The sequence below is a fragment of the Leptonychotes weddellii genome, chromosome 11 (genome assembly GCF_054177405.1).
Source record: "Leptonychotes weddellii isolate Sample4059 chromosome 11, ASM5417740v2, whole genome shotgun sequence".
In the NCBI taxonomy this organism is placed as follows: domain Eukaryota; kingdom Metazoa; phylum Chordata; class Mammalia; order Carnivora; family Phocidae; genus Leptonychotes; species Leptonychotes weddellii.
Window position 1 is genome coordinate 87,596,276 of NC_138379.1, and position 14,776 is coordinate 87,611,051.

Sequence of the window (14,776 nt, forward strand, 5' to 3'; positions counted from 1 at the left end):
CAGAAAGGTATCTGCACGGCTGTGTTCACAGCAGCACTATTCACCACAGCCAAGACATGGAAACAACCTAGGTGTCCACAAACAGATGAATGGATAAACAAGTCATGCTATATACACAAAATGGAATATTATTCAGCCACGAAAACCCTGCAAATCTTCCCACTGCAACAACAGGGATGGATCTTGAAGGCATTACGGTAGATAAATAAGTCAGGGCAAGACAATACTGTATGATCTCACTTAGATGTGGAATTGAAAAAACCAGAAGAACAGAACCATGCTCACAGAAACAGATCAGACTTGGGGTCACCAGGCGGAGGGCAGGGGGAGGGGGAGTTGGAGGAAGGTGGTCAAAAGGCACAAACTTCTAGAGATAAGTAAGGACTGGTGATGTGACGTATGACATGATGACTACAGCTCTGAATGCTATATGATGGGTCAGTTTTAAGACAGTAAAGCCTAAGAGTTCTCATCAAAAGGAAATTTTCTTTTTTCTTTTCTTCTTATTGTATCTATACGAGAAGATGGATGTTAGCTGAACCTACTGTGGTACTCATTTCACAATGTATGTAAATCAAACCATCATACTGTACACCTTAAACTTACACAATGATGCATGCCAATTATTTCTCAATAAAACTGGAAAGAAACTGCTTATTCTCAAAGAAACCCTTAAGAGAGAAAGATTGTCCCTACAGGGTTTGTGCACCTGCCCCCCCACATGGTCTGTCACTTGGGGGTCTTAGTTCCACTCAGAGTTGGGTGATTGTCTCAGAAAGGTGGTAGTTTTGGAGGAACCCCAAACCAATGTTTCAATGCAGACTCCCTAAGGGATTTTACTGACCGTTTTAAGACTTCTGGGAGAAAAGGAGAGGCAAAATCTCTGATGGACAATACCTACCACCAACTGGGAGTAGAAATGAATGAACAATGCATTCATTTAGGAAGCATCTTTTAGAAGACAAAACGGGGTTGTCCCGGTAAATGTGAGTGAAGCGACATGAACAATGGAGCTGTAGCTCTGATAGCTTGGTGCACGTGCATTTATTGACGGCAACGAAACGGTCCACAGCTAAGCCCAGTGGATGTGCGTGGCCTGGCCGAGTGCCAGTGTGGGTGGCCGGGTCCAGCGCGGCCCTGCTCTACCTACAAATGCAAATGCCCCATCTAGCTACTGCCTTTATCTTTCACAAAATCATTCATTTCCTGTCTGTTTCCTGGTTACGATAACAATCACAAGCTTTAAAAATAGCTTGCCCTATATAATACAGCAGACAGTACCCAATCTGTGTTTTAGGCCTGATGCCCTCACAGATAAGGTTTGGGCAGAATGCATTTTAATTTTTTCAAAGGAATTAGATCCTAAAAATAAATGAATTATGTTGTCCCAATTTATAGCTAAATTTCTAGGTGAGAATGTACAAGTCGATGAGGTGACTGAACCACCTACAGGCAACCACAGGCAGAGAAAACGGACTGTCCACAGGAAGTGGCCTCGTCCTCAGGACCATGGACATGAACTCCTCACCATCAGCAACTCAGCCTAACACCTGCTCGTGCAGCCTGGCCTCAAGCTGCCTTGACTACGGTTTAGCTAAACACATTACCTAACCTCTGAATCAGCTCTACCTCCAGAGCTCCCTGTTTCATTTACCCTCCCAATCATCTAGGCTTAAAATACTGGTATGAGTTTGGACTTTGTTCTCTGGACCCTAATATTCTATCAATTCTAGCTGCACAATTTCATTTATATCATCCCCTCCTCTGCAGTTTCCCGATTGCTAACCTAGTGCAGGCCCTCGTCATCTCCCCTCTGGACACACTGCTCTAAGCTTCCACTGGGCCCGTCCCCATCCAATGCAGGCTGTGGACCTTCCAGGCTAATTTCTGAAGCACATCATGGATTTGAGGGCTTCCATAACCAAAAACCTTCACTTGTTTCCTACTATACTGAAGAAGTCCCTGTGAAACCCTCTCTTGATGATACTGGAATACATTCCTCTGCTGAGGACTGCAGCCCAGAGACAAAGCCTACATTCTTGGGCTTGCCATTCAAAGCGAAGCTATTTATCTTTACTTCATCCAACTCCTCTTCATCTGCCCTTTTCCTCATACACACACTGAGCTACTGCTCTTAGATGGACCTAAGTTTCCCTGACGTTTGCTTGCTCAGACTTTTCCCTCCACCAAAATGCCATCCACCCCTCAATTCCCAACTCTGACAGTTAACCCAGACCTTCCTGATCAAACCAGCTAAAAGCAACTTCCCCTGCTTCCTTCCAGGCTTGCAGCACTTTGATTTATATTTCTTTAAGGGACTGATGATATTTATCAATTTATTCATCACGTGGCACATTGTCTTTAGTTATCCATCACGTCTCCTCTGCTAGACTATAAACTTGAGGCAAAATTCATGTCTGAGTTATCCTTTTATTACCTAAAGAGGCTAAAAAGACAGGAAACCAATAATGAGTGTTTACAATGCCGAGAACCTCACACACATTATCTCAATTAATCCTCCTGAGTCTCATAGAGTTGCGTGTCTTCATTTTACAGAACACAGAGGTTCAAAGCGGTTAGTCACCTCACCCAAGTTCACACAGCTGGTGAAGAAGAGAGTCTATTCTGAACACACTCCAAAGTCTGCCCATTAATACAAGCCTCTGGACACCGCTTGACGCTAAGTAGATAAAACATGGATTAATAAGCATCCCTTAAATGAGAGAAGCGGTCATCTTCTATGTATTAGAAGCCAACTTCATGCAGTACACAAGGATAAACTTACCTCCTTTATGTATACTCAAACTGGACAAAAAACCAAACCAAAACAAAACAAAAACACTGAACTGGGACGCCTGGGTGCTCGGTAGTGTGCCTTCGGCTCAGGTCATGATTCCGGCCTCCCTGCTCAGCGGGGAGCCTGCCCCTCCTTCTGCCCCTCCCCCTGCTTGTGCGCGCTCTCTCTCCCTCTCAGGTTAATAAAATCTTAAAAAAACTGAACCAAAAAAGGCGGCCCATCACTTCATAGCTGCAGCACATGCGCAGAAAAGAGGCAACAATAACATACAAAGCCCAACTCAGCACAAAAATTCCATTTTTGTTTTCAGAATTACAATTTTTTTTTTTTTTAAATCCCACACCTATGAGGGATCTAGAAACTTGAAGAGGGAAAGGAAAGAAGGATTTTGGAAAGTATGTATAAGGTCTGACGAGTTACGCAACAGCCATAATGATAAGATGACGATGAGAGCCAAGTTTAGCCTGGATATTTCTCTCAGGTCTTCTGCACAAAACCAGGTCACTCCTGAGTGACTTGAGGAAATGACAAAGGTCAACAACGCCAAAGTACAACACTTGAGGACCAAAGTGAGCGCCTGGCCAACCAGCACACTCAGGGTCTTCCAAACACGTCCGTACCTTTGGCGTGTCGACACACTCTTCTTCCATAAACGCTGCTTCCGCCGGGCAGCCAGACGCTGGGAATGAAAAGGCCTCTATATTGGACGCCTGAGGGAGGAGAGCGGACCGCATCAGCCTCATGTTCGGTGAGTGCACGGTCATTGGGAGCCCCGCCGTCTGTGCCTGAAAATATGGCAAGAACAGTTTGGGAACATTAACACTTTCTATACAAGTATACAAAATTGTTGGGATAAAATAACTCTTCCTGGTACAATTAAAGAATAAGTTTTATTTGTTGGAACCCCAGAAAAAATTTGATAAAATATGTGTATGGTATGGGTACTGATGTGAAGCAGTCTCAGTTTCATTCCTGTTCCACGATGAGGTGCCTAACTTTCACACAGACAACAAGAAAGCTGGTCTCTGTAAAGAACCTAAGAATGCTCTGTTTTTTAATTCAACAAACATATATTGTCTATATCCTTAAATATGTCACCATGGAAAGATATAAAGAATAAAAAAGTTCCTGTGTCTTCAGAGCTCAGAACTGAACCGGGGTACACACACACAACTTACCTAGAACACAAAGTGCACTGCACTTTGTTTTTCTGGTGGGGTGAGATGGTGTGTATTTCTTGACAAGGGTACATGTGCAGAGAAAGACCAGAGAGGTGGCAGCTACTTGGAGGTGACAGGAGTGTCCTCCAAGGAGGTGCAGAAACTGAACACAGCCTGTTGGCCCAGTGGAAAGCAAGATGCTTATTGCCGAGCAACTTATGTTCCTGAAGTCAACCTACTGTAGAAAGCTCCAGATGGTTTTCAGCCCATTTTCATGTCTTGTTTGTTAAGAATGCTAAGTAAACAAACATTACAAACTCCTCTTTTAAAAAATCATATAGGGGTGCCTGGGTGGCTCAGTCGGTTGAGCATCTGACTATTGATTTTGGCTCAGGTCATGATCTCAGGGTCATGGGATGGAGCCCCAAGTCAGGCTCCGTGCTCAGTGGGGAGTCTGCTTCCCCTCTGCCCCTCCCTCCACTCCCATTCTCTCTCTCAAATAAATCTTTAAAAATATAATAAAAAAATCATATAACAGAGAATCTTTCTTTAGGACAACTGGCAAGGATTCGATTTTAAAGATGAAACTATTGGATAATCCTTCCCTCCCATCAGATGTCTTTTGAACATAATGGACACTGCCAAACATTTGAAGGAACATACTAGTGTCTAAAAGGCAAAGGACTGGCCTATTTTTTCCCTGCTATAATCACTTGGAGGGACATAAGGTGGTGAGTTTTAAGTTCAAACAAAAAGGAACGATATTGGTATGATTTTACCTTCTCTCCTCCAGAGACCTGGGTGTGATTCCTGGCTCCATCCCTCACTGTGAACTACCTAACCTCTCTGAGTCCTATTTTCTTTACCTAGACAAGGGCACAATGCCTATTACACAGTGAAGTTAGGATTACAAAAGGTAACATGAAAGGTCCTTCACTCAGTAATGTTAATTCCGCCCTTCTCCTTCCTTGTGAAGTCGTGAAAAGACCACAGGGATCTAATACAGGAATTAGTCTGCAAATGCAGTTTTGTTCTCAGATATTATCTAATGGTTCTGCTAAAATTTTAGGTTGATGGTCTTTGACGATATGGGGTGTGTTAGAAATATACCTTATACTTGAATATACTTTGAATATATTTAGAATATACTTTATGTTTGGTACATTCCAACATTAACATCATTAGATATGCTGCGTGAGATAATGAATAAAGTAGCAATAGCCAAGTGTTGGTATCATATGGATGGTAAAAACAGAAAAAAAGTACACTACAAACGATCCTGAGCATGATAAAGAAAAGGCTTTTCTTAGATCATCATTCCTCACACTTATTTCCTGGGCCACTTTTGAGACTAAACAACTTTTTTTTCCTTTCAAGCATTAGTCATTTAGATTAATTTTTTAAGTCCTCATGCCACAATGTAAAATGTAAACTTCCTAATAGGGTATATTTCATGCATTCTTTTTACCCTTATCATCAGCTTTTCAATCAAAGGATAAAGCTGAACTTTAATTTCTGGTTTCCTAAATTTATTAGGCTGCTCCTTGTGTGTGAAATAATTTAAATTATTAGGGCAAAGCATTATTTAAAGATATTGCACTGGAAATGAAGTACTAACATGATAACTAGGGTGTGCTGTTCCTTCTCAGTCTCTGCCTCTTATTAGCTGTGACTTTCTAAATGGCAGGATCACGCTATGCCAGACCAAGCGTAACACATTTTCCTTGACAAATTTCACGTCCAACCTGGACTACAGCAACAACTTACTGTGAGCTTGGTATGGTGAGAGGAGGAACATATTTTATTGTGACAACCACTTCATAGGAAATAGGATGGTGTTTTTTTTTTTTTTTTTTAGGATTCTTGCAATCACTGAAGGGATTAAAGAAGTCTTTTTGGAACAAGGTTGGGTGAAAATATTCAAATGGCATGCTCGGCACTACAGAGTGGACTAAAGAATATGTTATTTTAATACACAGATGGATGATTAATATCCCAAGGAAGCAGACTTTACCAGTTTCTTTAAGAGTGGCAACAGACAATGCTCATGTCCAATTAATTGTAATGGTTTTATTTTATTAATTAATTAATTAATTAGACAGAGAGACAGCGAGGGAGGGAACACAAGCGGGGGGGGGGGTAGGTGGGAGAGGAAGCAGGCTTCCCACTGAGCAAGGAGCTTGACGCGGGGCTTGATCCCAGGACCCTGGGATCATGACCTGAGCGGAAGGCAGATGCTTAATGACTGAGCCACCCAGGCGCCCCAATTGTCATGACTTTTTAGACCATGTATTTATTGTCTTGAATCTCTTCTGATTTTGTGCTTTTTAGAATAACCATTACAATGAAAATAATGTTTTCTCCTATGGGAAAATCTTTACTGCTCCAATAGGAATATGCTGGTTATGGACAGAATTGTGTGTCTCCCCTCCACCCCCCAATCTGTATGTTAAAGCCCTAAGGCCCAGTGCAACTGTATTTAAACAGAGAGCCTTTCAGGAGGTAATTAAGGTTATATAAAGTCATAAGGGTGGGCTCCCAATCTGACAGGACTCGTGTCCCTCTAAGATGAGGGTGAGACACCAGACATCTCTCTATCTGCACGTGCAGAGGAAAGGCTGTGTGAGGGCCCACTGAGTAGGCAGCTGAGAGTTCTCACTAGAAGTTAATCTTGCTGGCACCTTGACCTTGAACTTTCAGCCTCCAGAACTGAGAGAAAATAACCTTTTATTTAAGCCCCCCAGTCTGTGGTACCCTGGGGCCAACTATACAATGCTTTTTCTTTTTTTAAAGATTATTTATTTATTTGACACAGAGAGAGACAGCTAGAGAGGGAACACAAGCACGGGGAGCGGGAGAGGGAGAAGCAGGCTCCTGGCCGAGCAGGGGGCCCGATGCGGGGCTCGATCCCAGGACCCTGAGATCATGACCTGAGCCGAAGGCAGACGCTTAATGACTGAGCCACCCAGGAGCCCTACAATGCTTTTTCTAATAGCTGTACAGGGCAACCTCTAATCAGTGATTAAAGAAGAAGTGGGATGAGTGTTTCACTCTTGTCTATGATTACAGTTGATAGAAACTTGGAGCAGAAGGACTAGCAGTTAGGATTCATGAGAGAAGGCATGACATGAATTTCTTCTAAACAGTTGTCTATAGTCAACTAGAGGGAACATTTCTTGCATAGTATATGGCAAATATAAGTACTCTAAATTATTCTGAGATAAGATTCTCACTGTTTTCTAAGTAGTAATAACGGGTACTTTCTCACTATACCATACATTCTTTAGGGGCAGGGACTATTTGCTGGGGACCTCTGTCACCACGGCGGCAGGGACTGAGCCCAGCACAGAAGTGCTCCGCTTGCTGAACTGAGCCGCTGGTGTAAGTTACCTAATTTTATCTTTGTAGCAAACTCACGAAGTAGATACTGATTATCCATTTTATATTTAAAGACACTGGAGCTGAGAAAGGCTGGCTTGCCAGTCACTCAGCTCCGTATGGAACCCAAGGTCCATGTGATTCCACAGCTCATGTGATCTTTGCATGAGATTAGTTTGCTTCTCCAAATTCCTATTGTTATACCAGCTAACACGTGATCTGCCACTTCTTTAAGCCAACAGCAGAACAAAGAATTAAAGAGAGAAGGCTCTACTGAAACTAAGTGCAGAGAGATCTATTTTTTAACAAGTTCAACAAAACATGAGAATGTGAAATCTCACAGGGAAGGGAGCATCTTCTTCAGCCCTAGTGCCTGTTACCTTAGCACCCGGAAGGCACTCTAAACAAGTCTGTGAATGGACACTGAAGACTTCCACTTGAATTAGATACATGTTTAAGTCCCAGTTAAGTAGCTTTCTGTGACAACTTAGGCCAATGCGTAAAATGAAAAGAATTCATGTGGTGCTTGGTAATAAAAAAAAATGATCAAACATAAGAAGCCATGTTATACATCTGAACTCTCAGCCAAATTAAACATAATTTGAGCTCTCCTAGGGAATCTGCTTCAAGCTTAGATAAGAAAGGCAATCATGTGCAATAATAATATGCATGTGCCCAGGGTCGATCATTTAGGTAACCCATGCCCTCGCTTGTCTAATATGAACAAGAATAAAGAGACTTGGGAGGGAAAGCCTGTATAGCACTAGGGGCTTTCCTGTTTCCTGTCCTTCCGCCTGGCAGCATTTTCCAGAGGGAAGGGGTAACTCTACATCTCACTTTTACTACTCCGATTGAGGAATTCTCATTTTATGCCCCTCCTCTCTTGAAAGCAATACCATTCAATGTTGAAGGATTCCAACTGCTCAGAGATACTCTAATCTGGAATTTTAGCTATGCATTACTCATATTAGTATCAATATTCACATTATTTTTATATTAAAGTGTGTATAACAGTGTATACCATTTGCCTACTAAAATCAAGATGTTAATTTTGTTGGTTCCCCCCCCACAATGTTCTATAGAAGCCAATGCAAAACTCTAGTAAATCCTATAAATTTTGTAAACTGCCAAACAAGAAATACAAAGTCAGAACTTCTCAGCTCTTCCTTGCCCTTGGAACAAAGTAAAGCACTCACAGAAGTAGATGGAAATCCTAATAGACTGTATGCATGAACCATGCCTCTTTCTCAACCTTTCTGCAGATGATTTCCCAACTTCCGTCAGCCTCAGCCTCTGTCCTGGCATCCAGATCTATTCTTCGTTTCAAGCAACCAAGTCAGTGCCATCACTTACCCTCCCTGCTTCGGGCTCGAGAACAGAGTGACCTCTAAGGCACTGTTGTCCCTTGCTCCCTAATATTTCCTTCTTACTTTATAGAATCAACATGTATAGGGCACATTCGAAGTGCTGCACAATTATCAACTAATTCAAACATCAGAACAGTCTCTAATTTTCCTCATTTTATAGTTTGGGAAACTGAGGCACAGAAAGACCTAAGGTAATTTTTTGAAGGACAGGCAGCAGGAAAGGGCTGAACCTGGGGTTTGCTCCAGAGCACCTGCATTAACCACCACTGAATCCATCCAGAGTCCACCCGAGATGATCCTGCGCTCATCCCCTCCCTTCTGTTCCCACCAGCACCGTGTTAGTTCAAGCCTCCAGTATTTCTCAGCTCCTCACTGCTTTCCCCCAAGTTCTCTTCCCTGTCCAATCTACCCTTCCCGATGTCACAGATTAGTTAGCTTAAAGCCTGGATGTGATTTTATCACTCTCCTGCTTCCGTCTCTAGTTGTTCCTCAGTATTTCCTGAATCGTAAGTAAACTCTCTCCTTTGGCTTTCGAAGCCCTTCACAGCATCGCTTCAACTTACCACGCCAACTTTTTCATTTCCCTGTGCGCTTCAGTTCAGTTCCCTACACTTGCCCACTCAGCGCTTCTGCTGCCTACATACAATGCCTTCAACCCTGCCTCTCCCTGGCAAAGGCCCACACATCCTTGAAGATCTGAGCTCTGTCGGAAATGCTAACCCTCCCACAAAGCCTTTCCTAGGCAGATGTATCGCTCTCCCCTTTGCCCGTGGTTCTTCTCCCAGATTTATCTTTCTCTATTTTGAATGATGGTTATTTACGATGATGTCTTACTTTGTTTTTACACTGTCATGTCTCTGAGGGCCATGTCCGGGTTTTATGTATCCCACCCCCTATCATGCCTAATAACAGAAGCTTGCATACGGTAAATCTGCAGTAAAAATTTGTTAAATGGAATCGAGTGTACAGGCTAGTGACATTAATTCCCACCATAAATCAATGATTAAAAAATGAGAAAACTCTTAAAGAAAAAAAACTGAAATAAAATTAATCCTTAGAAATAGGAAAATGCAGTGGTGCCTGGGTGGCTCAGTTGGTTAAGTGTCAGCCTTCAGTTCAGGTCATGATCCCAGGGTCTTGGGATTGAGCCCCACATCGGGCTCCCTGCTCAACGGAGAGTCTGCTTCTCCCTCTCCCTCTGCCTCCTCCTCACCCCTGCTCATGCTCTGTCTCCCACTCTCTGTAAAATAAATAAATAAAATCTTAAAAAAAAAAAAGAAATAAGAAGATGCTAAAACATTTGAGAATTTTAGGAAGTGACGGGCAGAAACTTTACAGAAGAACCGCGTGTAGAGGATGAGATCCTAACCCTCTATTGTACTACAAGATGAAAAATGTGTCAAACATGTGAACAGGCACCTGCAAGGTAAGACCACTGGCTAATGCGGTGTTACCTTGGCAACTGTTTGTTCAGCCACGGTGCTAGGCCGCCGCTGGCGGGCATCGAGTCTCTGCTCCACGGGAAAACTGCTCCGATGTGATTTCAGGCGCTCCACCAACAAGTAATAAATGGCAGCAAAGTGGTTATAGCTCTTGTTCTGCAAAGACTGAAAGAGAAAACAAGTGCTGAAGGCAGAGAAGCATAAAAACCAGTCCAGTGATCTACATCTTTCTGAAAAAGGAGGGAAGAAATCATGACAGAGTCACGAACAGAGAGTGTCTAGAACAAAAGCTGTTCCAGAATTCAGAAGAACAGACAGTTCCAAGTTTCTAGTACTGATTACACGAAGGCTGATGCCCCTGAGGGACTGGCCCGTTTACAGTAACAGGCTCCACCTGCTTTTCTGAGTGCAGGAAGAATGCCGCTGCTGTCTCATGTCCCCAGTGCTACCACACGGTCCCATCTCCTAGTTGTGACTATGGTGTAAGGTCCGTTACAACCTGGTCCCACGGGCTCGAATTCCACAACTTCGGCACAAGTCCAAACTACTGCAAACTCTGAAATGAATGATTAAAGTCTTTGGGGAAATTTCTGGAGATTATTTTGGGCTGGAGAGTAACATTTGGAGGCTGGATTGAGAGACACTGTGTCTCCGTTCTTAGGTAATTTTTTCCTCTTGTTTTTGCAGTCCCACCCTCCTGAAGCCTTGAAAATAAAGTTGCTTCCCAATTTTTCGCATCCCTCGCCGGCCAGCTTTCCGAGGGTACTAGCGGAAGAGAGGAACAACTGCTCTTCTGGCTTCTAATTCGGCCTAACCATCTGCCCGGGTGCTGTGCAGGGCGCCTTGGGTGCAGAGCAGGCATGGCAGAAATCAAAGGCCCGTCGGGCTGCCCTCCCAGCTGCCGTTCTAGATCTGCTTCGTGGCCGAGGACAGAAACACGCCGCTGAGCGCGGGACAAGCAGAGCAGGAGGGAGTCTGGCTTGGCTCTCGGCAGCATGGTTTGGAGCACTGTAAGTTCACAAGAGGCATTTTGTACTCTTTCTTGTTATGCCTCCTCTGTAAGAGCACTGTTGGTTTTTTACTGTTGTGGAGGTAAGGAAAATGTGTTTCTCCTAGGAATATACTAACTACTAACGGACAGAAATAAAAGAGAGGAGGAATTTCCCAGGCTCACGACCCTCAGTTCTACGACCGAGAGTACTTCCAAATCTGGAATCCACCTGTGTCTGCCTTCTCAGCTTCCCTAGCTCACGGCCTACACCCCACTGGCTTTCCTGTTTCCTGATCGGCCCTCAGCCTTGTTCCCTAGCTGTACATTCATATTCCATATAAACTAGCTTATGACCCAGATAAAACTTCATGTTTCACCTTAGAAGAAATTTTCTACTTTGTATGTGTTAAGTTTCCATCTTTGTCTTTTCCCCATCCTATATAAAGTCCACCTCTGGAATTTTTTGGCAGATGGGGCAAAGGGAGGAATTTATGTCTTTTTTTTTTTTTTAAAGATTTTATTTATTTATTTGAGACAGAGAGAATGAGAGACAGAGAGAATGAGAGAGACAGCACATGAGAGGGGGGAGGGTCAGAGGGAGAAGCAGACTCCCTGCCAAGCAGGGAGCCCGATGCGGGACTCGATCCAGGGACTCCAGGATCATGACCTGAGCCGAAGGCAGTCGCTTAACCAACTGAGCCACCCAGGCGCCCGGAATTTATGTATTGAATAAAAAAGCAAACATGAAGGAGTCTGACTGTGATCCTCAGGGAAAACTGAACAATGTGCCTATAGGTGTTGGGGGTGGCTGTGATGGAAGACCATCAGTCAAATCTCTGATCACTTTACCTCGATGGTTTTCTGCTGATCTATTCCAAGGCTGTGCATCAATCGCAGAACCTGTTCATTAAATTCCCCAATGGATGGCTCATTTTCTTGCCCTTGTGGATAGAGAACAGGTCTCTGTACAGGAACTTCTACAAGCATCCATTTATGCTCCTTGATTTGAGCTATTGTTAGCCGTTTGGACGGGTCTAGGACCAACATCCTTCGAATAAGGTGCTCACAATCTATGGAAAACACAATGTTACAAAAGTCATGTAAATCACCTTGCACTTCAGGGTACTGGCTTGACTCATGTGACTCTGCACAATGGTGTTAATCTCTGTATCCTCCACAATGCCCACTGGAAAGCAGAAGATCAAATGAATAAATGAACACATGAAAGCCAGTTGTACTGATCAGGTTACCATGGTGAATGTTGACACAAAAGTAACCACCACCGAGAATGAATACTTAAGAAAATCAGGAGGGTGTAGGTCTGTCCAATTTTGTGCTAAATGAACCTTTCTATTGAATTTCTCAAGTGAAAAGATCTAGACACAGACTTAGATTCTGCTAAGACAAAAGCAAGCCTTCTCCTAGAATGAGCACACACATGGAGCCCCAGTCACTTCTGAGGCTGACACACTAGAGGCTATGTGCGTGAGGTAAGAGGTCTCCAGAGGACTGTTGCTCTTCTCCCGTCAGTGCAGCTGAGAAAAACACACATGAAGCACTAGTTACTTCTGATTATATTACAAAAACTGCACTGCTGTGACTCGGGCACCCACTTATTCTCGGAGCGGACACCATGCTCTCTACCACCCCACAGAAGCTAGCCTCATACCCTCTGCTATGTGCCAGGCACCATGCAAGCTGCTTTACACAGATTACTTCCATTCATCTTCCCAGCGCCCTTACCAGGAGCCACTGTGCTTCCCATGTTGTAGCCTGAGGACACGGAAGCACAGAGAGGGGACGTAACTTGTCAAGGGCAGACTGCCAGTAAGTGGTGGACTCGAGATTAAAACCAGGCAGCCGGGCTCCAAGGCCTATGCTCTTAACTACTAGAGCTTTATTTCTACCATGACTAGGAACGAAAGAGTTAAGGATGACCACCAAAACCTGAGGAGGAAACGTAGCTGAGCAACAACCCAACTGGTTGTACGTAACAAGCTAATCCAAGTCGGGCTCTGCATCTTAGTCCAACAGCTTTGCCAGTTTTTAATTCAATTAAAAAATGTAATTTTGCAACTTCTCACCAAAAGATACAGGAAAATCTATTTCATAGAGTAAAATGGTTGTGAATCTATCTACAAAGTGCTTCTCTAAGTCTAAAATAAACTGGGGACATTTATAGACCCAGAGTAGATGTGAAGACTTGCTGTTCTTAACCTGGAAAGCTTTCCGTTTTCAGTTACAAGTAGGAAGGCTACAGCTTCTCTCACCTACATGGAGGGGGCTGCTTACTTCTATAGCTTTTCAAGTGACTCAATCACTTTGTTTGGCACCCAAGCTCTTAGAACAAGGGAAGCCTTTGCCGAGGCATTTCATTCGGAGCACAAATTCTGTAAAGCATGAGTGTAAGACAAACGGGTTACCTTCTGACATGAAATACGGAATCCGGAATCTTCCTTCTAAAACTCTCTGCCTCAAAATTGGAAGAGTCGGTCCATCAAAAGGCAGAGCTCCACAGACAAGGACATAAAGAACAACTCCCATGCTCTAGGGAAGAAAACAAGGCAGTCACTTTTCCACTGAGGACTTTAAACACTCTTTGTTTTCCTAAACATCCCCAGGGCCCTTAAAATCATACGGGCTGAAAAATTCCTGTTTGGATTTACTATTGTCTCAGAATTTCAAAACAACACAAAACAAAGCAAAACTAAAACTCGGACTACTGTAATAAAATATCCTATAATAAATACTCAAAGATCTGAATTTAATCATTTTGATTACTACTTAACGTTAAGTTATGGCCGATAGTAAAGTAATAACATCTGTCCCTAGACGTTCTTTCCTAGAACTTAATTCAAAAATGCTCTAATTAGTCCAGTGGACAGGGGAAGTATGAACTACTACCTATGTGTTAGGTACCAAGAGCTTCAAAGACAGGCCAAAGTACTAGTTATTACCGTTAGAGATGCATTTAACACAGCAAAGCAAAGAAATACCCAAATATCCAGCTGTGGTCCTTCATACTGCTGCCCTTCGAAGACTTCTGGGGCTGCATAAGGGGGGCTGCCACACCATGTTGCCAGCAGTTCCCCACTTTTAAAGAAATTTCCAAAGCCGAAATCTATTGGAATGGAAATAAATGTTACTTTCATCTATGCTCTCAACTATACTGAATTTCTTGTAGTAAATTTTACAATATGCCATATCAACAATAGCCCTGCTACGGCATCTGTCTTGTGCTGTGTCCGCGGCACTGAGCACAAGGTCTAGAAAATATCAAGTATTCCATAAATATTTGTTGAATGGATGTATAAATAAATCAAGTTTTCTTCTCAAAGAGAATGAGTGAGAGGTTGGAAAAAGACTTTAGAATCATGTATTTTTTTTTTCTTTAAAGATTTTATTTATTTATTTGACAGAGAGAGACACAGCGAGAGAGGGAACACAAGCAGGGGGAGTGGTAGAGGGAGAAGCAGGCTTCCCGCCGGGCAGGGAGCCCGACGTGGAGCTCGATCCCAGGACCCTGGGATCGTGACCCGAGCCGAAGGCAGACGCTTAACGACTGACCCACCTGGGCGCCCCTTATTTATTTATTTGACAGAGAGAGACACAGCAAGAGAGGGAACACAAGCAGGGGGAGC

The 14,776-nt window shown here is 43.3% G+C and overlaps 1 protein-coding gene across 3 annotated transcripts in view; it reads right to left on the reverse strand.

The window, feature by feature from the left end:
* The window catches only part of SIK2 (salt inducible kinase 2), a 127,246-nt gene that overhangs the window by 14,459 nt on the left and 98,011 nt on the right, over positions 1-14,776 (reverse strand). For 2 of the 3 annotated variants that reach the window (XM_006739201.3, XM_031034405.2), the window contains exons 5-9: positions 14,132-14,256; positions 13,559-13,682; positions 11,985-12,205; positions 10,157-10,309; positions 3,418-3,582 (exon numbers count right to left, since the gene is read on the reverse strand). In XM_006739201.3, coding sequence (XP_006739264.1) covers positions 3,418-3,582; positions 10,157-10,309; positions 11,985-12,205; positions 13,559-13,682; positions 14,132-14,256 — 788 coding nt within the window. Of the gene's footprint in view, positions 1-3,417; positions 3,583-10,156; positions 10,310-11,984; positions 12,206-12,244; positions 12,322-13,558; positions 13,683-14,131; positions 14,257-14,776 lie in introns of all 3 variants that reach the window. The other variant, XM_081799487.1, reaches the window with a different exon arrangement.